The sequence below is a fragment of the Borostomias antarcticus genome (genome assembly GCF_949987555.1).
Source record: "Borostomias antarcticus genome assembly, chromosome: 8".
NCBI lineage: Eukaryota > Metazoa > Chordata > Actinopteri > Stomiiformes > Stomiidae > Borostomias > Borostomias antarcticus.
The window spans coordinates 30,146,093-30,171,343 of record NC_140241.1 but is presented as its reverse complement, the minus strand read 5'-3'; the positions used below and the strand labels follow the sequence as shown (position 1 = coordinate 30,171,343).

The following is a 25,251-nucleotide window of genomic DNA, read 5'->3' as shown; positions in this document are numbered from 1 at the left end:
GCGGGGGGAGGAGAGACAGAGACAGAGCTGGGGGAGGACAGAGACAGCGCTGGGCTAGGGGCAGAGACAGCGCTGGGCTGGGGGGGACAGAGAGAGACAGGGCTGGGCGGGGGTACCCACCTGAAGGGGGTGATGGAGTTGAACATCTCCTGGGACTGGGACACGGGGAGACCTCCACGCAGACCCAGCTGAGCCTGCGCCTGGAGAGACGTGTGCAGGGAGATGGGGATCTGCTGGGCGGCCGCCGCCTGGGGAGAGCAGAGAGAGAGAGAGAGGGAGAGAGAGAGAGGGAGGGGGAGAGAGAGGGAGGGGGGGAAAGAGAGAGAGAGAGGGAGGGGAGAGAAGTGAGAGAGAGAGAGAGAGAGAGGGGAGAGAGAGAGAGGGGGAGAGGGAGGGGGGGAGAGAGAGGGGGGGAGAGAGAGGGAGGGAGAGAGAGAGAGGTGAGACAGGGCGAGAGAGTTGTGAGAGAGAGAGAGGAAGAGAGTTGAGAGAGAGAGAGGGAGAGAGGGGTGGTAGAGAGAGGGAGAGAGAGAGGTGGGAGAGAGGGAGAGAGTTGAGAGAGAGAGAGAGAGAGGTGGGAAAGAGGGAGAGTTGAGAGAGAGAGAGAGAGGTGGGAAAGAGGGAGAGTTGAGAGAGAGGGAGAGAGGTGAGAGAGAGGGAGAACTTGTTAAAGACATTTGCATATAAAAAAGAAAGAAAAAGTTGTACATGTATTAGAGTGTGCTCCACTTTGTGTGAGAGTGTTCCCCGTGTGTCTGTACCTGTGTGTGTGTGTGTGTACGTGTGTGTGTGTGTGTGTGTGTGTGTGTGTGCGTACCTGCTGGTAGCTCTGCTGCTGGGTCATGTTTGAAGGGACCAGGCGAGGCTGGCTAGGGAACACATGTCCGTCCAGGTACAGAGGAGGGATGTGGTTCCCTAGAAACACACCAGACAACACAGTCACAAACTACACCTAGAAACACACCATACAACACAGTCAAACTACACCTAGAAACACCACCATACAACACAGTCACAAACTACACCTAGAAACACACCATAAACACAGTCACAAACTACACCTAGAAACACCCCCATACAACACAGTCACAAACTACACCTAGAAACACACCATAAACACAGTCACAAACTACACCTAGAAACACCCCCATACAACACAGTCAAACTACACCTAGAAACACACCATACAACACAGTCAAACTACACCTAGAAACACCACCGTAAACAGTCAAAAACTACACCTAGAAACACACCATACAACACAGTCACAAACTACACCTAGAAACACACCATACAACACAGTCACAAACTACACCTACGTTGTACATTAGCTGCATGGCTACCACACTGAACATGTGGAATAACACAAGATTTCCATAACTCTCAAGTTAAACGTAAATATATAAATAAGAACATTTCAGTTGCTTTGCCATTGACCTTGGAAAAAATACAATAGCAAGCGGTGTTGCCAGCTGACTCGGGGTGTCAACTAGCTCAGCTATCATTCAAACCAAAACCTAGAGCTACTTTTCCCAACGAGCTTGGCTCAAACGAAAACATAGCTCCCTTATTGGAGATGGGCATGCAGACTAAATGTCACTTGTTTACTTTTTACCCGAATCGCTTGATTTGTCTGGCGTGTGGGACGCAGGGGCGGTCCTGGGAGGGCGGAGCTTACCCTGCATGGACATGGAGGGGGCCACTGAGGCCACGGGCATGGGGGGCATGGCCCCGAACGAGCTGTAGCTGACAGAGGAGCCCACGCTGCAGGGGGGCTGGGCGCCAGACCCGCCCCCGCCCGGAGAGCCCTGCTCGGGGAGGGACTGGGAGTTCTCCCACGCCTTACGAGCCGACTCCATCTGAGGGGAGGAGAGGAACGTCTGTGTGAGTCAGTGTGTGTGTGTGTCACATATGTATGGGGGCTGTACTTAGGGTTTGTTTTTTAATGGTCTGGGGAGGTTGGGATGTGGGTATAGAGGGATGAGTGAAATCTTTGCTACATAACCTTTTTGTATTCCTTCTATGTATGTAACTCTCCTACTGTGTACTATTTGCCCCACTATTTTAAGACTGTATATTTATTTGCCCAGGGACTGCGGGTGGAAATGAGCTGTCTAGCTATAACCTTGTACAGTGCATCTCTCCCTATTCTATAGGGTAAATGTCTACTGTACCTTGTCCCTGTCTTAAAAATAAATAAAATCAATCAATCAGTCCGCCAAGAGCGAGCGACAAGGGAAAATACCAGGGTTCCCTCTACACGTTCCTTTCTGTGGAGCTTGAAGAACTCGGGATTGTGAAGAAGTTGGTATTGGCTTATTTTCAAATCGCATTTTGACACTGAGGTACCATTGAGGAAGAGCCAGAAGTATTCTTAACAGGGCTGAGGGTAGTCTTTCCAACTCCTGTTATGACTGGACATGGTTGTGGTGAGGCGTGTCTGGGTGTAAGCAGGGTGCGTTCACCTTGAGGGTGAGGTCGGCGCTGGGGAAGGAGAGGGGGTTGAGGTTGATGCCGGGCTGCAGGTGGGTGCTGCGCAGCATGGGGATGCTCTGGTTGAGGGTCGGCTGCACAACAGATGAGGGGGGAAATGAGTTATTAGCAAATCCCTAATACTGCACACCGCATACACACTGATGGGAGCGCTGCTTCCTTTCTCCTGTCATGTTTAATCTGTTTCTTGTTCTGTTAGTCCAGTCATGTTTAATCTGTTTCTTGTTCTGTTTGTCCAGTCATGTTTAATCTGTTTCTTGTTCTGTTTGTCCAGACATGTTTAATCTGTTTCTTGTTCTGTTTGTCCAGTCATGTTTAATCATGTTTTGTCTTATTTTTTTGTATGTATTTATTTGACTTGTTTTTAACTTGTATTTCTGGTTTTCCCCTTTCCCCTCAAAAGGCTGTGCCTTTTGCCAGGTCGTCATTGTAAATAAGAAACTGTTCTTAATGTCTTACCTGGTAAAATAAAGGTTTAATAAATACTAAATAAAAAAAACATGTTCTAATGTTATTCTCAGTCAATCAACATCACTAATATTCTCCCTCAAAACACATGGTGTAACTCGTAGTGATGACCCCCGTGGTGATGCTGAAGGTCACAGGATTGGACCAGGACAACGCCACTCACGTTGCTGGCCAGGGCGTCCTGCAGCTTGGTGACGGGGTTGGGGACGGCCACCGGGGTGGAGCCGGGCGGCAGGCTGAAGTCAGAGTCCTTGGCGCTCACGCCGAACTCGATGGGCGGCACGGGCAGCACCGGGTCCACGTGCAGGTCCACGCCGTTGACGGGCGTGATGGGCCCGCCCTCCAGGCGCTCCACGCCGCCCGAGCCCTTGCGGTGTTTCAGCGAGCGCTCGTTGCCGATGGGGCCGGGCTTGTGCTGCTCCTTGGTCTGCTCGGGGCCGGCGTCGGAGTCCTGGGGGGGCGGGGGGGGGGCAGCGTTAGGGGAGGAACCCTTCTCTCATAAGGATTTCAGGTTCTGTTTAATTTATTTTGTTTGTGTTACTTCCAATTTATTTTTTGACTTCATCTTACTTATGTAACTGGGGCAGTGCATGAAAATAAACATCAGTGCATGCGCCAGAAATAGACAAAAGACGCTAGTTTTCATCTACAGCCCCTGGTCAGATGTTAAAAATAACTCTAAACCTACTTGGGAAAAAAAATGCACACACGTTCAAAATCAAGTAATATAAAATGATCAGAAAATCTGTATATGTCTACAAGATCTCAATAGTTTGTGATCAGTGTGGGTCTACTGGGCCAGAGGAAGCTGTGCGGGGCTACTGGGCCAGAGGAAGCTGTGCGGGGCTACTGGGCCAGAGGAAGCTGTGCGGGGCTACTGGGCCAGAGGAAGCTGTGCGGGGCTACTGGGCCAGAGGAAGCTGAGCCGTACCTCTGAGTTGGGTTCACTACCCGTGTAGGAGACCTGCTTGGTCCAGGAGTCTCCTCCAGACGACTGGACAGGCAGAGCTGGAAGGAACAACAGAGATGATGTCAGAACGACGACTGGCTTAGCTCCTCAATTAGTCCTCGGAGTCCGATAGACACCCCCGTGTCTGCTGTGGATGTCGTAGAACGTCCTCTCTCCTATGATGCTTTCTAGCCTCTCTCACTCTGAAATGTAATTTAATGTAATGTATTGCTTTATAAATGTTCTTAGCCGGTAGACAAACATACTCCTGGAGCTTGCTGGATCGCCTTGTTGAGAGGGGTCAGGGAAGAATTTTTACAGCTCACTTATCTGGCCCCCGGGTGATTACTGTGTTTTTGCTTCCCTCTGGAATATGTAGAGAGTGGGTCGTATGCCCACCTCCCTTGTTCTCTGTAAAGCGCATTGTGTTGCCTCTGGGTATGAAATGCTCTATACAAATAAAGCTTTGATTGATTGAATTATAACTAGGGGGCAACAACTAGAACAAGATATTGCACTTTCTTGGACAGTTTGGGAGTGAAAGTTGGTTATGCAAAAACTGCATGTTGTTGTTGCAACATGAGCAACTCCAGACAGCCCGTTGCGTGTCGGTGATGATGTGTGTGTGTGTGTGTGTGCCGGCCCTGACCTGAGCTGTTGGTCTCCCAGATCTCGGTGCCCAGGTTGTTGGCTGACAGCCCGTCCTCCGGCTGATCCATCGCCATGCTGCTCTGCTTCTTGGCAAAGCGAGGAGGCATCTTAGAGGCGATTGTCCTGTTCTTCACTGGCACCTAAAAATGCAGCACGCGAAAAAAAAAAAAAAGACATTACCCAAGTGGTATAATAAAGGCCCAATCCCAATACTCCCCCTTAGCCCTAGCCCCTAGATTTGGAGTGCCCTTGACTGGCTAGTGGCCCTTGAGAATGGAGCCACAAGAGATAGGGGTTGAAATCTTAACCTAAGAAATGGGACACCACTCACTACATCTTCAATCTGAATTTTATTAGTTGTCTGATTTTCTGTGGAGTCCCTGGGATGTAACAGTATGATTACTATTATTATAGTGACACATCTGACCAAATTCCAGGACAGAACAAGACAGATTAATCTCTTGTACAGCCAGGAAGTTTACACATCGGCTGTTAATGTTAGTCCTGCCCGTAGAAATGCACTGATATTAGATGAGCAGGGAAGAGCAGAAAAATGATAGCCTGTACTGGATTATTTTTCGGACTTCATACACTGGACATGGAATCAACTGTCACTCAAAAATAGTTATTTACACAAAGTTCTATTGATTAGATTAGATTCAAAATTTTTATACCGTCATCAAGTCCCAACTATCATTGAAGCCATTTGTTTGGACACCTCTGTGTCACGTTTGTCTTGAACAACAAAGAACCGAAGAGCGGACTCTTCTCTTACGATCAACACAAGTTAAAATGGCCACATTCAAAAGAGACACGTCTGACTTTGATGAGTTTAGTTAAGTTTATCTGTCACTCCTTACTTGTTTGGCGTGTTTATAAGTGAGTTGCGTGTTTATAAGTGAGTTTTCTGTGAATGCTAGCTAATTCAGTTTGATGGCACTAGCATTAGCATGCCGTGAACGTCTGAACGAGGGACAGCGTGTAATCAGCTGAAAATGTTTTCAATCCATCATAAAGATTATGAGTAAGTCGTAAATGGGTAAGTCGTAAATGTCCAAAAATTCCGAACCACCCCTTTAATGTGCGGCCAATTTGTAATAAAAATGTGTAATAAATGTCGAGATAATTTAATGACTTTTTGAGATCAATGACAGTATGGTTGCATAAAGTGACAAACCAGTTGAAGATTGAAACTCACAGTAACTCCCTGCTCCTTCCTCCTCCTGTCATCCTCCTGTGGGCGGCGCTGTTTTTTAGAGAGAGCGTCTTGGTAAGCATCTGGACTAGGAAGTGGGCCCCCAGCATCACTCTCCACTTTGGAGACAGAAAGACACCGATCAAGTCCATGAAATACACCACGTTACCAATAAGAAGTGCACAAATACTTTCATTACCTATAAACAATGGAAAAGGTTAAATGCTGGGCTAAAAAATCAGAATAATGTTGATATAGACGGCTATTCCACATAACAGATCTCCTGTATCGCACTCACGAGGGTAGCTGTTGAGGTCGTACGGGGAGAGCGATTCGGCCATGTCTCCTTTGACAGAGACCTTCAGCTCCTTGTCCAGCTTCTTCCCCGAGGACTCCAGTCCGCTCTGGTGACCCTCCTCAGACTGCTCCACACCGTAGACTGGACACGAGCCCAGGACAGACTCATCTGGACTCCTGCTGGAGATGGGGACAGGGATTTTGAGCAGGGTGCCAGAGTAGTTCTCTATCCTGACCCCATCTCTGAACATGCAGCATTCAAGATGGCCGTCGATGTTTCAGAGAGGTGGGAAAAAGTCGAAGCCGAAACAGTCGGCGACCACTCACCTCTTGCAGCTCGGCGTCACCCCGTTCTGCCAGCTGTCGTTCCTGCCGGAGGGCGGCGCTGCGGGGTTATCGGCAGACCGCGTCATCTTGCTCCCCTCCAACATGTTCGGCTCCCCCTTCCTGTTCTGCCGGTCCACCAGGGGGCGCTGGCTGGAGAAGCTCCTCTTGGCGAGCTCCCGCTTCTCCCCGGCGGCCGGCTCGTTGTGGCCGGAGTCCGAGGGCGCGTCCCCGTGGGCCTGCTGGCCCGCGCCGCCGCGCTTCTCCCTCCAGTCGCTGAAGTCGCTGTTCTCCGAGCCGGTCTCCCAGTCTTCGGCCTGGCCGTGCGGGGCGGGCCGCCCTCCTCCGGGGTAGTGGGCGCTCGGCCAGCCGTCCTCCCCTGGCGCCTTGGGGCGACCGGGCCAGGGGTTGGCGAAGTCCCCGCCGTTGATGTACTCGCCGCTGGTCCACTGGCCCGAGCCGGGCTCTGTCTCCTGGCGCGTTCGGCGGAAGCGCGGGGGCTTGTCCTGGCGGGGGGGACGCCGCCTTCTCAGCTGCTGGCGGTCGGGGTTGTCATTGTCTGGGTAGTACTCGCCGTCCGGGCCGCGGTCCTCTGCGCCGTTCTCCATGAAGGAGCCCGCGGTGAACTTGGATGTGTACTTGAGAGGTTCGCGCTCGGCGGGGGGCCTGCGCGAGTAGATTTCGGTCCCGGGGCCGTAGCCGTTCTCCTGCATGGGTCCGCCACCGCCGCCGAACTGGGTCCCCCGGCCCCTCCAGGTGGAGATGTCCCTGGAGCCGCCGAACCCTCGGCTGTAGCCCCCGCCGGCATTGAGCCTGGGGGGCAGCGAGCGCCCGCCGAACCCCCTGGCGGCCTTGACCTTGTCTCGGGCGTCGCCGGCCGCCTGGTCGTCCGTGTACACCTTGTTGGACCTCCAGGAGTCCCTGTCGACCTTTCGGACCTCCTCGGCCTCGGCGTAGCCGCCGCCCTCCCCGTTCTCCGAGCCCTTCTGGCGCCGCCGCTTGGGCAGCTCCTCGTACTCCGAGGCCTCGCTCAGCGTCTCGCTGACGTTGCGCCTGCGCGGCTTCCCCCGCTGCAGGTCCTGGACCTTCACCAAGTCCCTGGGCGGCCCCCGGCCCCTCGCCGGCCTCGGGATCTCCCTGCCGTTGTAGCCTCCCCTCGGGTTCTCTCCTCCCCGGCCGCCGCGGCCTCCTCCTCCTCCTCCTCCTCCTCCTCTGGAGCTGAACTCCCTGAAGCCCCCCCGGCTGCGGCCTCTACCCGTTCCCCTGGCTCCGGCGAAGGCCTGCTCCTCGTCAATGAAGATCCAGTTGTTGCGCCTGGGGGCCTGGGGCTCCCTGCTCTCTTGGCTCTCCCTGGACAACTGGCTCTTGCCGCTGTCCCAGCTGTTCTCCTTGGGCGGGTCGTCAGCCTGGGTACTGGGAGGCCTCTCCACCTTCACGGGGGCGGACGGCTGATGATGCTGCTGCTGCTGCTGCTGCTTCTCTTCCGGCTGCTTCTCCACGGCCGGCGAGGCCGAACGCCTGCTGCTGACCGGCTGGTTGTCTTTCTTCAGGTCGTACACGTTGGTGAGGACCTCCTTCTCTAGGCGGTAGGGGACGGTCTTCTCCTCCGGCTCCGCTTTGGGCTTCTCGTTCTCCTTGTCTTCCACCTTGAGGGCCTTGAGTACGGGTTTCTTGATGGGTCCGGTCCTGCGGGTCATGGTTCGGCCGGCTGTCTCGGAGGGCTGGCTCACGCTGCTGCTGCTGGAGCTGCAGCCGCCGGGGTCGGACCACTGGCCCTGACCGCCGCCCCCGCCGCCGTCCTTCTTCTGGCCGCCGTCTCTCCTCCAGTAGTCCGAGTCGAAGCTCTTCTCCTTGGAGGCGGCGTCGAAGACCTCGTCGCGGGGCTCGTCGGCGTCTTTCGGGTGTCTGTCCTTGGGGTCCTGTTTGGGGTAGTCGGCGTCCAGGTGCTGCTGAGGGCGGGGCTGGGCGGTGGCGAGCAGGCCCTGGTCGTGCTGGTGGTCCCGGTCGGGGCCTCTGCTCTGGTGGTAGCCATGGTGGGGGGGGTCGTCCGTGTGGTGGTCCAGGCACTCGTTGGCCCTTTCGTCGTACGTGTCCTGCTGGGAACAGGTCCTGTCACTCCTGGAGAATACAAAACCAGACAAGGATGTGGTAAGAAGACAAGAAGTTGTGAAATTGAACAGAATGAGAACTGTGACGGCCCCTCGGGATTGGTTGAGAGTCTCAACTGACCTGTCGTCTGGTTGGCTCCTGTCGGAGCTCTCGTGCTGCCTCTGGTAGGGTGGCGTGAAGCTGCGCGGGGGGTAGCCATCTTGGTTCCACACAGGGTATGGCTCGGTGGAAGGAGCCCTTCTCTCCTGGTGCATGCTGGGATGGCAGCCCTCGTCAGATCCGGGGCTGCTCAGGTGTTCTTGTGACATCATGGGTTTCATCATCCCTATACACAAACCAACAAGGAAATTATAAATCTCTAAAGTTATCAACCACTGCATCATATTGCTGGAAAGTTATGACCTATTTAATCCCCATCTCCCTGCTAATTACGCCATTTAATCTCTATGTAGATAAAGGTGTCCAGGACCTTCCTGTTGACATGTCAAGTTATATACCTAACTTGTAATTACATTACATTACAGTCATTTAGCAGACGCTTTTATCCAAAGCGACTAACAATAATTGCATTTAACGTAGGAAGAGCCAATGTACTACTACTTGCCAGAACTCACAAGTGCATCTTCTTTCTAAAACAAGTGATTTAAGAGCATAATCTAGTGCTGAAGGCAAAGTGCAAGAATCGCAATCTAAAGTACAGTGCAATATAATATAATATTACTGCCCATCAGCGGGCGGTCTGGTCTGTGAATGTTGGCTGCGGGTGGAGGGAAGGCCGGTCGGTGCTCACCTGAAGAGTGCACGGCGTTGGGGTAGTAGTCGACGGGGGATCGGCCCTGGGCCATGCGGGGGTCCATGAAGGGGGGCATCATCATCCAGCGCGGGTCAAAGCCCAGGACGTGAGGGGGGTAGTAGCCCCGCTGGGGGTGGGTGGAGCCGGAGGCGTGGCCAGACTGCTGCCAGTGCTGCATCTTATACACTTGCTCCTGAGGAGGGCGGAGACCAGGAGGAGGATTAATGGTGCGTTCGTTTGTGGTCGGAGGTGGCAAGTCGCAAGTGACAAAATACCTACCTCTGACCTGTGTGCATTCGAGCTATATACCATTATATCACAGTTACCTAGTTATATCTATATACCATTATATCACAGTTACCTAGTTATATCTATATACCATTATATCACAGTTACCTAGTTATATCTATATACCATTATATCACAGTTATCTAGTTATATCTAGTGCATTCGAGCAACTGGGGGCTGAGAAACATATCCGAATTTGCGACGAGGAAGTGTGAGTTCATGCGGCGTTTTATTTAATCATTCCTAGTAGCAAGTCGCAATCTGCCACCTCCCAGTTATAAACGAACGCACCATTACACCCTTTCCAACAATGTGGGACTAGGGAGTCTGATGAGTTTCTTTTCTTATTAAAGCTACGTGAGATCTCAGCACTTTGGCGGCCCCTCCGGTCGTGATAAAAATCGGCGTTTAAGAACCACACTTCCCACAATTCCCCACTCCCTCGCTGTAATGATGGTAAAAAAAAAAAAAACAACAAATGTGTATGGAGCACACTGGATTGGAAGATTGTAGCTACTTCAATGGACTTTCTGGAAGGATGGTTTCAATGCAGGTAAATACCCGTCTCCTTTCTTTTATGTGCATGTAGATCAATTCTACATGAAAAACGTGTCACGTCCGTTTCCACTACAAGATTTCCCGCCAGTGTACTAGCCGGGACACAGAAATTCTAAAATAATAAATTCACAGGGTCTCATGCAGTCTCATGTCATGAAAACAATTTTTGGAGGTCTTGCTAAGGCCAATTCATAAACTAACAGCAAGTAAAGGTGAATATTGAACTATAAATTCTCATTGAGCTTTAATGTAGGTGTAAACCATATAGTATGTGTAAACCATATGGCTAATAAACCGATCTTGAATCTTATTAGTTATTAGACAGTGCTTTATTACTGTAGACGTATGAGACTGTTCCGTTCAACCATAGAGATCACAGCCGTGTTCGTCTTGGTTGGCGACCCGTCAATCAGGTTTCAGGCACAAGAATGACACATTTTGTTGAACCAACTAAAAGAACTGAGCCCTCTCAGACACCGTACATAACGGCTTAGAGCCTGTCACGTCAGGGGGCGTGGCAACCGTCGCTATGGAAACCCCCTGCTCCCTGTGAACCAGGGGCCTTTCTAACGCTGCGTCCGGTAATCCCCCCAAGCATGTGTGAGGGGGGGGGGATTAGGTAATGAGGGGCCCCCGGGGGGGCAGGCGTCCCATTAGCTCTCACCTGCTGCTGGTGCTGCTGCTTCTGGAAGCGGGGCGGGAGGGGCTTGGCAGGCTGGCGGCCGTAGTCGGCCAGGGGCGAGGTGGGCTCAACGGCGCCGTCGTCCTCGCCGCGGTAGGCGCCGAAGCTCGGGGACGCCTCGTCCCGGTAGTCCTGGCCGGGGGACTGCTCCTGGGGAGCGTCGCTAGAGTCTGGGTGGTTGGGGGAGAGAGAGAGAGAGACGGGGTGTGAATAAAAAGCCCTCATCGTTGACGCGTTTTAACGTTCGATGCCTAAAAAGCACGACCGGTTCAGCGTAGCACGTTAGAGGTGACGGGTCTTCAGGACCGATCGGATACATTTTCACACGTTAAGTCGTAGTTTAGCGGACGAATACCTTTCGTCCCGTACTGCCAGCTGTCCTGGTGCCCTTTGACCTGCTCCCTCCCGGGGGACAGCGCGGGCTCCCTGCCCTCCGCCTCCTTCCCCCCGTCCTCCGACCTCGCCGCCTGCCGCTCCGTCTTCCCGAACTTCTCGTCCAGCTTCTTGAGCTTCTCGGCGCAGGCGGCCAGACGCTCCTCGCGGGCGCGCCTCTCCTCCTCCTCGCGGCGCCGGCGCGCCCTCTCCACCGCCTCCGAGAGCTCGGCCGACACGAATTTGGCCCTTGGAGGAGGGGCCTGGCTCTGGGCCTGGCGCTGGGGATCGTCCTGGTCGTCCGGGGACTCGCCTGGGTGGGCGACGGCCGGCCCGGAGCTCTTCTGCTGGGGGACGGGACACAGGGGAGGAGGGGGGGGTGTTAGCCGACAAGGATACAGGGGGAGGGTCTCTGAGTGAACTGAGTACGCGCTGCGCTTTGTTGTGACTCTGTACTGTGAGCGTGTGACTTTTCTGAGCCTCCTTTACAATACGCCCGCCTCGCGCTGCGATGAATATCCACTGCTTCATCACCATAGTTACTCCGAGGTCATTTGAGTTCAGATTCACAGGAATACCAACAACTCAAACTCATCAGTGAGCCTTCCGCACTCTTCGCCTCCTCCCTATTTACTAGAGCTAACCCACTTTCCTCAAGTCGTCCATTTTCTCCTGTTTGCCCATCTAGAGGTCTTAGTCACGAGCTAGGAGAGACCAGCTAGGTCGGACATACAGAGCTCCAGCCCTCGGGAGACGTGGGTGTGTGGTTTCTGGGCTGCGGACGGTCTCACCTGGGCCTCGGTGTGGGGGGGGAACCTGCCGTTGGTCTTCCTGGGGGCCAGCTGGTCCTGGTGGTAGAGGTACCCCTCCTCCTCGGTGCCCTCCTGGGGGTAGGCCCCCTCTCCCGAGCTGAGGGAGGACCGGCGCTCCCGGCGGCTCTCCCACTCCGCCCTGAGGTCCAACACACACGACGCCGCGGTCAGTTACACGGCAGAACCGGCTGCATGTCTTTTCTGTTCTTACAACCATGCTCTCATATCATCTTACAACCATGCTCTCAAATATCATCTTACAACCATGCTCTCAAATATCATCTTACAACCATGCTCTCAAATATCATCTTACAACCATGCTCTCATATATCATTGGGGCGGCTGTAGCTCAGTTGGTAGAGCGGGTCGTTCAGTGATCGAAGGGTCAGTGGTTCGAATCCCAGCTGCGACTATCCACATGTCAAAGTGTCCTTGAGCAAGACACCTAACCCCAAATTGCTCCCAATGAGCAGACTGGCACCTTGCATGGCAGCTACCGCCATTGGTGTGTGAATGTGTGTGTGAATGGGTGAATGAGAGGCCATTGTAAAGCGCGTTGAGTGGCGCTAAGGTGGAAAAGCGCTATATAAGTGCAGTCCATTTACCATTTATCATCTTACAACCATGCTCTCGATATCCAGACTTGATTATAGCGCCCAATACTTTCTTGCCTGGAGACGACCCTGTGTGGTTGAAACCTTGCTCTCGCTCATCCGATAAAGTATCGGGAGCTCTAATATACATAGTTTCCCTCTTAGACGGGTGTTTATTATGCAGCACCCGGCCTAAAGACAGGTTGGATGAGCACTGGGCCGCTCTGCTTCACAGGGAGGGAGACCTTTACAGGGAGGGAGACCTTTACAGGGAGGGAGACCTCACCACATCTTGTTCTTGTCACTGGAAGCATGGTCTTCCTCGTCGTCGCTGAACTTGAGTTTCTCGCCGTAATCCACTTCTTCATGGAGACCTGAGCAGGAGAGGGAAGTGTGTTAAACCCGCGGCCCCGATATTTAAACAAAAACTGTATAAAAAAAATCTCTGAATGCAAATCTGTCAAGATGTAGTCATGGCTCCATGGTACCCTCAAATTCATTCTTCTCTCCATATACAGTTCTGAGCAAAGGTTTTAGGCCGCCACCAAAGAAGATAATGTTCAAAGCTATTTATCTGGGCAGTAAGTGTTTATTTGCTTGTAAAAACACTATATAAATCATTGGAATAAACACAAATAAACATTAATACAAAAAAGTAATAAGTAATAAAAATACACCAATAACTGTCCATGATGTAGGTTGGCAGTGTGAAGAGAATCTGAGGCCCTGTGTGAATTTAAAAAATAAAATAAAAAACTTTATTGTATCATGGACCAAAATATGGATTTCTTGTTTTTAAAAAGTTGGTAAATTAAGCAATAAACCAGGAGAGGCCGTGTGTTAGTGATTTTATAACAGCTAGGGGGCGAAGCGGAGCCACGCTTAACAGCTTAGCCACAACTAACCATTGTTTAAAGATAGTTTTGTGTGGCCTCCCTTAGAACACAAAATCATCTTTGGTACACTGCCGTCATTTTAGTAGTCCTGTGGAAATGCTTACCAGGCTTCTTGCAGGATTACTGATTTTATTATTATTATTATTGATGTTTTTGTATTGACTAATGTGATATTGTGCTTTTAGGAACAAATAAGAACTTACTGTCCAGATAAAGCTTTAAACTTTTTTTTCCTAGGGGGCCTAAGTTTTTTTCCCAGGGGGCCTAAGTTTTTTTTCCCAGGGGGCCTTAGTTTTTTGACAGCATGTAATTTGCTCAGGCAGCCATCTTGGGGCCGGTGAAGGAGCGCTGCTCACCTGCCCAGCCGTCCTCACAGTCGTTGTCCAGCTCGTCCAGGTCTTTCAGGTCCTCCGGGTTGATGATGGCGGGGCGTGGGGGGCGGTCGCCGGGGCGCCGGATGGGCCGGGAGGAGGGGCGTGCCGGGCCGCGGATGAAGCGGTTCTCCCTCCTCGCCTCGCCGCTGGGGAGGGGGGAAAAAAAGAAAGATAAGCGCCGCTTGTATTTCACATCCGCAAAACAGTTCCTCCCAGACGACGAAGCGCACGAAACCGAGCCGAGCTTCGGGGAGCGTTCCCCAGGCGCGTACCGGACTGGGTTATTCAGGAACACGGGAGACTTACTTGACGGGCTCTGGGTTGGGGAAGGGCTGTCTGAAGGTGGGCCTGCTGTCGAAGCGCACGGGGGCCACCACGGTGGCGGGGGGGTGGTCCACGGAGCCCGGGGCCTCGCGGGTCTCTTTGGGGCACATCTGAAAACAAACGGCACAAAGCGGGTCAGGACGGGGACATGGCAGCACGTGATAGAGCTGCACGGTTATGACAAAAGATAAGAATTGCAATTATTTGCTTCAAAATGCTAATTGCGATTAATATTTAATATATAATATTAATATATAATAACCAAAATGCTCCCAAATCATGGACGTTGATCCCTTTCTTGCTACTAACTCACTGACCTCGTTTTCGCTCATTTTGTCACTACTCACGGCTGCAGGTACTCTTGACTTGTCTTGACCTACTGCTATCTGTCTTCTCAGTGAAATTGCTACGCAAAGCGCACTCAGCGGGAACGCATGGGATTGGTCAGAAAGCATAGGCGCCTGTGATTCGTCCGTGTAGTCCTAGCACTCAACTCAAAGCAAAATTATGAATCACATCAATTGCGGCCTTTTGCGATTAGTTAATCGCGGAGGTCATAATCGTGATTTCGATTAATTCACGATTAATTGTGCAGCCCTAGCGCACGCCCATGGAAGGGGACTGTGTCTGTGTTGGCGGTGTTGAGTTAAACCCAAATCATCCCCAAGCAAAGCTCAACTCCCAAAGCAAGCTGGGCAGACTGTGTTGACCGGCGCGTGCGGGGGACTGGGGGGCGGTCCTTACGAAGGCGGGCAGCATGTCGTGGTAGACGGTGGTGGGGGCGTGGTGGAGCTGGTACTGCAGGGCCGTGGGGGCGGGCCTACGCAGGGGCTGGGCGGGGCGGAGGGACGGCTCCTTGGGCTCCGGGGCGGTGACGACGGCGGCGGTGGCCGCGGGGACCGGGGCGCTCACGGAGAGGGGGACGGTGGAGGCCGAGGCGGAGGAGGGGTGGGAGGTGGGAGGGGGTGTCCCGGTCTCAGCCAGGCCGCTTGCCTTGCCCTCGGGGTCGGAGGGCAGGGCAGACAGCAGGAACGAGGGCTGAAGGTTCCTCCCTCCACCCTCCCTCCAGCTCGTCACATCTGGGGAGAGGGAAGGAACAAAGTCAGAGAAAAAAACCCTCACAGGGAGTGGGTGGGTGAGTGGGTGTGTGTGTGTGGGTTGGTGGGTGGGTGTGGCCGGACAGGGAGTGTGTGGGTGGGTGTGTGGGTGGGTGTGGCTGGACAGGGAGTGTGTGGGTGGGTGGGTGGGTGTGTGTGCCCTCACAGGGAGTGGGTGGGTGGGTGTGGCTGGACAAGTAGTGGGTGGGTGGGTGTAGCATAACAGGGAGTGAGTGGGTGGGTGTGTGTGTGTGTGTGGGTGACTCACTCTGGGGGCGGAGGCTTGGTCCTGGCCCATACGACGGATCGAAGACGCTTTTTTCCTTGCCAGCCTTGTCCTGTTCCCCGGCTGCCTTCAGCGTGGGAAACTCCTCGTGAGAGAAGGGCTGCAGTCGGCTTGAGGCCCTTGAACCGGCCCCTGTCGGTCGCCATGGAAACAGGAGACAGGCACAGGCGTCAGTCAGAGCCCGGGCGAACGAGAAGCGAGACGGTCGCGAGTATGTGGCGCCAGGACATTGGCGACGCCGCATCGGCGCACGGCGAGGAGACGATGCGTCTCGTCTGCTGTGAAAGGCTTGGCAGGGTAGATGCCAGATTGAAAACGAAACAACTCACCATCTCGTTCTACTGCCCTTCCATTTAGCTGGGCCCATTGCTTTGGTCCACCTGTGTTTGTGCTCTGTGAACAGAAATTGGAGGAATTCAAATTGGATTCCTAATGACGAAGGTCTGATTTGAACGATAGCCGACTACAAATTTGTTGCTCTTAAACAAAGTCTAGAAACACGTTTTTTTTTTGCCACGTTACTTTTTATAAACAGATGCATGAGAAATTAACTGAAATGGTTGTTTTGCACTAAACAATTGAGAGAAAACTGAAACGCCATGCCCACCTCCTGGTTGGCTGCTGGTGTGGGCTTCTGAAGATTGGAGACAGATTTCTGTAAAGCCAGCTGCGGCTGCAACTCCGGCAGCTGTGCTGTTGATGCAATGGAACTGAGGGCAGAAAAAAAGGGAGGGAGAGAGAGAGAGAGAGAGAGAGAGAATCAGCCTTTTAGTTTGAGATGAATGGATGAACGACCACCTCAAACACACAGACTGGATACATCCAGGGCTTGAGCAGAGAGCCAGACAGGGGACATCCAGGGCTTGAGCAGAGAGCCAGACAGGGGACATCCAGGGCTTGAGCAGAGAGCCAGACAGGGGACATCCAGGGCTTGAGCAGAGAGCCAGACAGGGGACATCCAGGGCTTGAGCAGAGAGCCAGACAGGGGACATCCAGGGCTTGAGCAGAGAGCCAGACAGGGGACATCCAGGGCTTGAGCAGAGAGCCAGACAGGGGACATCCAGGGCTTGAGCAGAGAGCCAGACAGGGGACATCCAGGGCTTGAGCAGAGAGCCAGACAGGGGACATCCAGGGCTTGAGCAGAGAGCCAGACAGGGGACATCCAGGGCTTGAGCAGAGAGCCAGACAGGGGACATCCAGGGCTTGAGCAGAGAGCCAGACAGGGGACATCCAGGGCTTGAGCAGAGAGCCAGACAGGGGACATCCAGGGCTTGAGCAGAGAGCCAGACAGGGGACATCCAGGGCTTGAGCAGAGAGCCAGACAGGGGACATCCAGGGCTTGAGCAGAGCCGGACAGGGGACATCCAGGGCTTGAGCAGAGCCGGACAGGGGACACGCTGAACACAGCTTATCCTGACATGTACAGACGGCTTGGAGAGAACAGAGAGAGCCCCGCCCAGTTGAACTCTCCCAGCCAATCCTGGCGAGTAATACTGGACGCTCATGAATAAACACGAGGCAACCACTAATCCCGTAGGTCCTTCCTACTTGCTGCCATCACACTTTTAATGCACCCCCTGACTGGCAGGATGCCATGGACTTAACTGGCATTTTAGACGTGTAGATTGGTTTTATTTTATTCTACTGCACTTTTATATAGTGTTGATCGTGCCTTTTTAACGCCCTTGTGTACGCCTGTGTCTTCTACTGTTTTTATTGTGTTTGGTGTCTCATGTTTTATGTGGTGCAAGAAGGGAATTTCCCCATTGGGGATTACAAAGTATTCTATCTATCATCTCCCACTGCCTGTTCAGTCTCCCGTCCTGACAATATTTGGGTAGGAAACACAAAACTAACATACCGCTTGTTCTCTATTGTATCATATCAAATGGAGGTGGGAAATGACTGTTCTCTATTGTACCATATCAAATAGAGATGGGAAATGAAACACACACACACACCTCGCTCCTCTGCTGCTTCTAAAACCACTCAACTACCCACCCACATAACACACACCCAGAGAGAGAGACAGCCTGCATCGCTAGCTAACCTTGAGCTCACAAAACAAGCCCACGGTTATCTCCAGACTGTCTCCTCGCTCACCTTGGGAAAGCTTTCAAGCACGCACACATCTTCACCGCTGCGCCTGGAACTCAGCAGCATCACAGAAGACATTCAGATGCATCAACCCTAACCACCGTCCCTACGCCCTGCTCTCTGTCCAGTCTGTTCTCTGGACACTGGCCGTTTCTAATGCTGTGTTCACATCGGGCGCGGCGAGAAATTTTTGCGCCGCCCAGTTCGCCCGATCTCGCCGCGGGATCAATGAGTAGCCGCACGAATCCGCCGCAGAAAATAAAAAAAAAAAATAACTTTTGCGAATGTCGCCGCACGGCGAATCCTGGCCGCCGAGTTCGGCGATTCGCGCCGCCCAGTTCGCGCGAATTGTATTGACTTTCTATGTAAACTCACCGCGCCGCAGGAAAAATTCCGCGCCCGGTGTGAACACAGCATAAGACTGGACAGCGGTCAGTCTGTCCGCCGCTCACCTCTTTTGATGGGGTTGTTCCTGTTTGTTTGCCCATCCTGTTCCGTCTTTGGGCACGATGAACACGTTGGGGTCGTTTCCTTTGTTCTCTGACTTCAGGCTCGGCAGGTGAGCGGGCGGGGGCATGCGCCGGGCTGCGGCCACTTTGCCAAGACTCTGTAAGCCATGTCGAGGAACTACTGAGACCGGGCGGACGAGGACAGAGGAGAAAGGAAAGAGGGGGAAAGAGAGAATAAAAGTGAATAAAAGTCCCCCCCAGTCTACGCTGGCAAGCCTGCGTCAGCCAAAGTCGCATGGAATCCGAAAATATTGCAAGTCACTTTGGATTAGGGATGCGAGCGGATAGTCGTTTATACGGCGCTGCTTCTGCTAGTCGTTTAGGAAATACTAGTCAGCCAAACTAAATATAATATATTAGATTTTTAAAAATAAAAAAAGATTTTTTAAAAGATTTAAATAATTAACGTCACCTCAGTAACAGTGTTCAGTCGTAGGGTAGGGTTATTGTCACACTATTGGTTGAGCTGGCGGGTGGGCTAACCCAAAGTCAGCGCGTGATAGGTTGCTCTTGGAGTTCAGTCATATGCATGTTCCAATTGTTGCAGTCTCTCTCAAACCAATGGCTATATTTTCACAAATGTTAATGTGAGCACACTTTAGTTACCGTATGTTACATTAGGCTACTATAAGACTGCGGATGTCTTTTGAAGCCAAATATTATTCAAACATTGGTCCACAAAAAAAAAAAAAGACTAATGTAAAACAGTGCAAATCAAAATAAATCACCTACTGTGCCAAAAAATAGCTAAGCGGATTGTACGTTTGTTGTTCGTTATCAATGTGGTGATAGCCTACTGTAAATGGTTTCATTTCAGATGACCACTGCACAACTAATCTAATAATTTCAATAATATCAGGTGACTCCTTTGACCAATTCAAGATGAGCTAGAGTGATACTGGACTGAACCTCCTATCCCAGTGAGAGAAGACCTGCTTCTTTGGTGGCGCTGGAAGGCCCAACACATTGGATGAGCCATAGGAATAGAACAACGGCTTTTTAAACCTTACTCTACTGGAGATTCAGTCCTTTGGAGTTTTTCAGTAGTTCTATTTCTTAGCCTACTCCCTCGCTGACTTGGACATAAACCCCATCTCTCAATGAGCACCTCTGTTTTTTAAAACACTCTGAGCCAAGGTAGCGTTCCTTTTTCCCCTCTCCTGTGGTCTTTAATATCATGAATATAGTAATTGAACGTATGCTATTCAATGATCAGAGGTGCACATAGCCACTAAGGTGTGCTCACATTAACATACATTTTGTGTAAATGTAGCCTAATTGTTTGGTTAATGCAAGATGCATATGAAAGTCCAAGAGCCAGCCTATTCACACGCTGGTTTTCACAGCCTAATTGCCAAGTTGGAAAAAATTCTGAGGCAGTCCATTAAATTAGCAAAATAGGTTATACTCTCCAACCAAGGGGTAATGATCTTGTGCCGTTTGCCGTTTTAAACTGGCAAACAAGAGGAAAAGCGAGTTACTTGAGTTCCCCTGCACCGCGAGTGGGTGGGCTGCCGCTGAGTGGTTGGTTAGATAGATAGATCAGCTTTATTGCAGACGCACAGGTCCATTAAAAAAACAATACGATTTAGACTAATGGTAGTCAGCTTCAAAGCCACCGTCTAGTCTTAAGTAAATAGTCACTGCGCACATCCCTACTTTAGAAAAAAGGTGTTTGCTAAAAGACTAATGTAATTTCATTAATGCTCATAGGTGTACACTGAATACAGAAGTGAAAAATGCGCTAAATGTTACTAGTGTGCACGTAGACGGACTCTTACCTGTGTTTTTTTGAGTTTCTATAGACTTTCCCTTGTACTTGTCAAATAGGCTGAGTGAGGAATACTTGCTTTTCCCATCCTTGGACTTGGTTATTTGCCCCAAACGATCGGACATTGCGATGTAATGTCATCGAGTATGGAAATTTTTCTTTGCGCCTCTTCCTGTGTGCGTTCTGTGTCTGTGGGAAAGAGGAGAATCTGGTTAACTCAACAAAACCACACCGGCTTAACTGGAAAAGGTTCTATTCAAACGACAAGGAGAGAACATTTCAGAAAAGACAATTGTAACTGAATTTCCCTGTCGCACTGTTTAATGGCCGCCCCTAAGCTCTGGAACGAGCTACCCCTGCATGTTAGACAGGCCCCCACTCTGCAGGTGTTTAAATCACGCCTCAAAACACACTTATACTCTTTGGCGTTTTCCTGACATGGCCTAAGAGACTTGTCCTTTTTCATGTGACATACTGCGTATGTTTTACTGCGTATGTTTTACTATGTGCTCTTGGTGTGTTATTGTTGTTTGACTTGTACAGCACTTTGGTCAACTTTGTTGTTTTTAAATGTGCTCTATAAATAAAATGGTATGGTATGGTAATGGAGTGACATCTTGGTAAACCGACAGACAGACAGACAGCTTCTAGAACTACATGTAGCCTACATCCCAACGCTAAAAGTTGAGTCTCTGCAGCTAAAGAGCTTTGCCTACTGAATGTTATCAGAGCATTCATTAACATGGAGCAAAACAGCAAAAAGATAGTTTTAAAACTAGAAGGACACTGGGAGTGCGTAGACCTCCACCCCTAATGCATGTCATCAGCAGGTGTTTATTATGCAAGTGGAGCAGGTGTGGGTCAGTAGGAGATTTTGATGGTATGATAACCTTAGGCACAAATATCCCGGTATCACAGTATATCATGGTATCTCTAGGCAAAAAACAATGCTCTTGACAAGCTTTGTCCTGGCAGATGTTTAAAAATATATAAAAAATAAAAAAAAGCCTGAGCATAACGTGACCAAAAGGAGACAAAGACCATTTCAAAGAAGAGTCTCAACTTCAAAACACAGAGCTGGTGGTCAGGAAGACATCACGCCTCACAAACCAGAACTAGCCTACTTGGGCCTTAACAGCCATAACAAGTAGCACTGGAGAACGCCATCCGCCACTTTGGCACTTCAAAAGAGTTCAAAGGCAACGTGCACATGAAGGCAACTATTACTATGGATGACTGCCAGTGGTGGTCTTTTAGTGTTAAAACTGAACAGATGGGACAGAATAAGAGTGGAGAGGTGATTTGTCTAAATACTCTTAAATATGCGCCCCTTCTTGAAGACCACAAAACTACAGTGGGAAAGCCAAGCCACCATTTGAGTCATGGAATGGAAACTTTCAGTCATATGTTTAGGTAATGCCAAAAGGCTGTACATTAAAGCAATACATAGCGTTTTCTCAGAACTGCGCCCCCACAGGCTCTGCGAGTAAGTGCACTGTCGTAAAGTTATCATATTGTCTTTTTCTGGCTTCCTCCGTGATGTTTCGCTTCGGTTTTCTCACCTCCGCCATGATATCATTGAGCTAAAAAACGCATGATATCCATAGACGCTGGAATAGTTAGCTACTACTGTGTTGCTTAAGCACAACGTTGCTCATGTGCACTTCGACTGAATGCTTGCGTCCCGGGGGCGCGAGTTTTAAAAGGTAATAAATGTCAATGTATTATCTTTCTGAGTAGACTGTTTGGATGATTCAGCTTACTTTTAGTAAATCTAATTGGAGAATTAGCACCTGACATGTTTGTAAAGGTCCAAATATCGCAATGTATTGCTTTAAGGCTTGCCTTGTAAACAGCTTAACTAATTTTCATGCAATACTAATCCCACAAGGATGACTGAAATGCTAGAAGTATATCTTCAAAGGTTGAAGGTCTAGGCCTACATTTTGCAAATGCATAGCTAGTGTGTTTCACTTTTTTGCTAGGCATTAGACAACACTACAGACATCTTATCATTTGCTTCACCTAACCGTGTCCTACTGAACAGGACCTAAATGAGGTGTGACCTGTCCTTTGGGTTGAGCCAGAAGTAATGAAGAGCAGCATTGTACTTTCAGCAGCCACACCATTCACTGATAGGCTTTGAATTAGCTACTCGGGCCGAGTTACAACATGATCTGTCTGTGATAATGCTCACGAATGTCAGGATGTAGCCTACAAACCATTGTATAGCCAAGCCAGCACAGGTCCTACAAATCTAGCCTAGTTATCTAGCCTACTGGTCACTACAGGGTGAAAGAGGTTAGGGTTAGTCTTTCAAATAAATTAAAAAAATATATATATGTCAACAGGTTAAGTCTTTATTATTAGCAACAGCAGCAAAACTAAGACGATGTCTAACCTGGTAACGTAGTACTATGCCTGCTTTGGCTATCCAAGAGAAGGAGCATTATTGTCATGTATAATACTATTCCATCAAATTCTATGGTCAGAAGAAATACTCATTATGTATTACCAAAATACTGATGGAGCCATGTAGCGTGTGACTAAATTGGGTCATTTGCGACCATTTCTCTGTCCAGTGAGGTGACCACCCAGTGTTAAATTTACATTAATGTGTACAACAAATCCAACTTAAGTTATTAAAGAATGTGCTCGAGTGGTCTAGCTGCGTGTGCAATGAATGTTTATTCAAAAATATTGTTTGCACCTTATCTACTAATAAACAGGTGATGTACTTGGACTTCAGGGCAAATCTAATTGTTGTCTAAGGCCTAGCAAAAAAGTGAACCACACTAGCTATGTATTTGCAAAATGTAGGCTTAGACCTTCAACCTTTAAAGATATACTTCTAGCATTTCAGTCATCCTTGTGGGATTAGTATTGCATGAAAATTAGTGAAGCTGTTTACAAGGCAAGCCTTAAAGCAATACATTGCGATATTTGGACCTTTACAAACATGTCTGGTGCTAATTCTAATTTGGCTCCCCAAGTAACCCATTGTGCAAAATGTTGGTGCCACAAAATAATAATGCTGGCGGTGCCTCTCCTGGAAAGAAAAGGTTAGCCTGGAGCCCTGAGATGTGTATGTTATGCGCTATATCAACAGTGGAAACAAAAAAAAAACTCAGAGTCTCCACCGATGTTGGAAACTACAGCCACAAACCACCAGATGTTTGGGTCATTGAAAATGCTTGAAATGTAAAGTTACATGACCAAGCCCATCCGTGGCTGGTATGGAGGCCTATAAGGAACATATTGCACCCAGTGCTGCGTCAAGATTTGGGAATAGTGATGAAAAGCCCTGTCTTTAGTGCTAGTTAGCACACCCAGACCAAATACATGCGTCCAGCAAGAGTCCCTAGATCAACAACAACAACAACAAATCAAATGTGTCAGTGGGTTTGTATGAGTAATAACTGATATAACAGGCACATACACTGGGCCTTTAAAGCTAACGTTAGCTAGTAGCTAGTTAGTCCTCCCTCAACTGTGGCCGTTTCAAGTAGATAGTTATGGTTATTTTGATCAAACCCTTCATCAAATTAAAGATAAAGACGCTTTAAAAATGGTTCCCGAACCATGTTAGTAGAGCAGCCTTCCTTGACTGATGTTACAAACGTCTAAAGTAGCTAGCTGACCAGGCTAGGCTAGCTAGTTGAGTCGGTTCACAATTAAATCGGACATTTAAATGTTTACGAACTACCGTGCCGTTTAACAACAAAAATAAAGATAGTAAGTAACCAGGCTAGGTAGATATATCGCAACTAGAAAGCATCTGCGGGTGGGATCTTTAGCTGTATTTGATGCTAGCTTGGCTAATGCTAATGCTAGCTTGGGTTAGCATCGCGCTAACGCCGTAGCTCTTCGTTGCGCGAGACCGAAGATGCGTTAAAACAGTTAAATGTGACGTCATATGCTGAATATAGTTTTTTAATAATAATAAATACGATGCTCAGAATGACATTAATGCCGTTTAGGAAGTGGGTTAGCGTAGATGGCTAGCCTAGCTTTTACCCTGAAACCACAGAGGCCTATAACGGTATCTGCAGTGGAGAGCTAGCCTAGCTTAGCATCCTGCACTCAGTCGCTAGCCAACGTTAGCATTAGCACTAGCATTAGCATTAGCACTAGCATTAGCACTAGCATTAGCACTAGCATTAGCATTAGCACTAGCATTAGCACTAGCCATCGCACTCGCCATCGTCTGTAATGTCCATGTAAACACTACGTTGTTTATTTCAAAGAGTACGAAATATAACCCAGTTCAAGCGATATATATAGGTCATTATTATACATTTGTGTTAATATCCTTTACAACCCAGACTAGCAAGCTAGGTCAGAATGATTAAACGGACACAGAAGCTAGCTTGTTATGTAGCTAGAGATGCTAACGTTAGCATGCTAGCCTGTTAGCATTAAACGGGCTCGCGACATCATCACCAACCGTCCTCCTAGCTGGTTCCTAACTGACATTCTCAAAAACAAAACCCATAAAAGGGGATTTTTGTCACATTAATCAATTCCTCAAACACAAAACCTTTGATTATGGTGTTGCAGACGTGAATGCGATGTTGTTCAAAAGTATAAAATGTATTTTTCCCCGTTTTCCAGCTTGAAATCTCAGAGAAGGAGATATTATGTAGGACAAGACGATTCAAAATGGCCGCTGCCCAGAACAAAGCAACAATAAACTGGGTTGCTGAAGTCGCCGCTGCAAAATCGACCATAACGGAGGAGAGGGAAACATCCACAACATCCAATACTCACCGATTTAACTTCGTAAGTATGTCTTCTGGTTAGTGATGGTGATTTATCTCCACAAAAATACGTGATTTCAACGGATGGATGACGATTGTGCTGCTGATTCTTTGTGTGTTTTCCCGTTTGCTAGTGTTGTTGCTGGGACTCACCCGGCCTGAGAATGAGAGTCCTGCCGTCTTCCACTGCGCTGTGGCTGGGTACGGATATGACGCACACGACTGAAGAGCGCCCCCTTCTGGTCTCTTATCACAAATGAAATAATATTATATATAATAATATAATAATCATTTCATATTATGACTTGATTCTGTAGTGTAGGCTGCTATGTTTTCTGGTCTTTGAACAAAGTTCACCAACAAATTTGTGATTGTCAATCAATCAATCAATCAACTTCAATCAACTTTTATTATGCAGACTCATGGTCCATTACAAAACACATACAACAAAAATTTAAAAAGGCAACAATACCAGTGTTTCCACATAGGTGACTGGTATCTCATTGTGATTGATTTCAGCAGGTTAGCATATTCCCCCTCTCCCTAAATGCTT

At 49.6% G+C, this 25,251-nt stretch overlaps 1 protein-coding gene across 4 annotated transcripts in view; it reads right to left on the bottom strand.

The window, feature by feature from the left end:
- Window positions 1-24,845, bottom strand: part of prrc2b (proline-rich coiled-coil 2B) — a 30,632-nt gene extending 5,787 nt beyond the window's left edge. The window contains exons 1-25 of one of the 4 annotated variants that reach the window (XM_084442168.1): window positions 24,709-24,845; window positions 19,949-20,127; window positions 18,111-18,288; window positions 16,169-16,271; window positions 15,891-15,954; window positions 15,544-15,693; window positions 14,923-15,257; window positions 14,161-14,288; window positions 13,837-14,000; window positions 12,871-12,958; window positions 11,971-12,130; window positions 11,163-11,526; window positions 10,790-10,977; window positions 9,277-9,472; window positions 8,607-8,811; window positions 6,381-8,495; window positions 6,055-6,233; window positions 5,760-5,875; window positions 4,560-4,701; window positions 3,893-3,969; window positions 3,125-3,412; window positions 2,466-2,567; window positions 1,679-1,859; window positions 818-915; window positions 121-248 (exon numbers count right to left, since the gene is read on the bottom strand). In XM_084442168.1, the coding sequence (XP_084298294.1) occupies window positions 121-248; window positions 818-915; window positions 1,679-1,859; window positions 2,466-2,567; window positions 3,125-3,412; window positions 3,893-3,969; window positions 4,560-4,701; window positions 5,760-5,875; window positions 6,055-6,233; window positions 6,381-8,495; window positions 8,607-8,811; window positions 9,277-9,472; window positions 10,790-10,977; window positions 11,163-11,526; window positions 11,971-12,130; window positions 12,871-12,958; window positions 13,837-14,000; window positions 14,161-14,288; window positions 14,923-15,257; window positions 15,544-15,693; window positions 15,891-15,954; window positions 16,169-16,271; window positions 18,111-18,288; window positions 19,949-20,063 (5,864 nt within the window). In that variant the 5' untranslated portion in view covers window positions 20,064-20,127; window positions 24,709-24,845. The remainder of the gene's footprint in view (window positions 1-120; window positions 249-817; window positions 916-1,678; window positions 1,860-2,465; window positions 2,568-3,124; window positions 3,413-3,892; window positions 3,970-4,559; window positions 4,702-5,759; window positions 5,876-6,054; window positions 6,234-6,380; window positions 8,496-8,606; window positions 8,812-9,276; window positions 9,473-10,789; window positions 10,978-11,162; window positions 11,527-11,970; window positions 12,131-12,870; window positions 12,959-13,836; window positions 14,001-14,160; window positions 14,289-14,922; window positions 15,258-15,543; window positions 15,694-15,890; window positions 15,955-16,168; window positions 16,272-18,110; window positions 18,289-19,948; window positions 20,128-24,708) is intronic. The other 3 variants (XM_084442170.1, XM_084442169.1, XM_084442171.1) reach the window with 3 other exon arrangements.
- Between the last annotated feature and the right edge of the window lie 406 nt (window positions 24,846-25,251).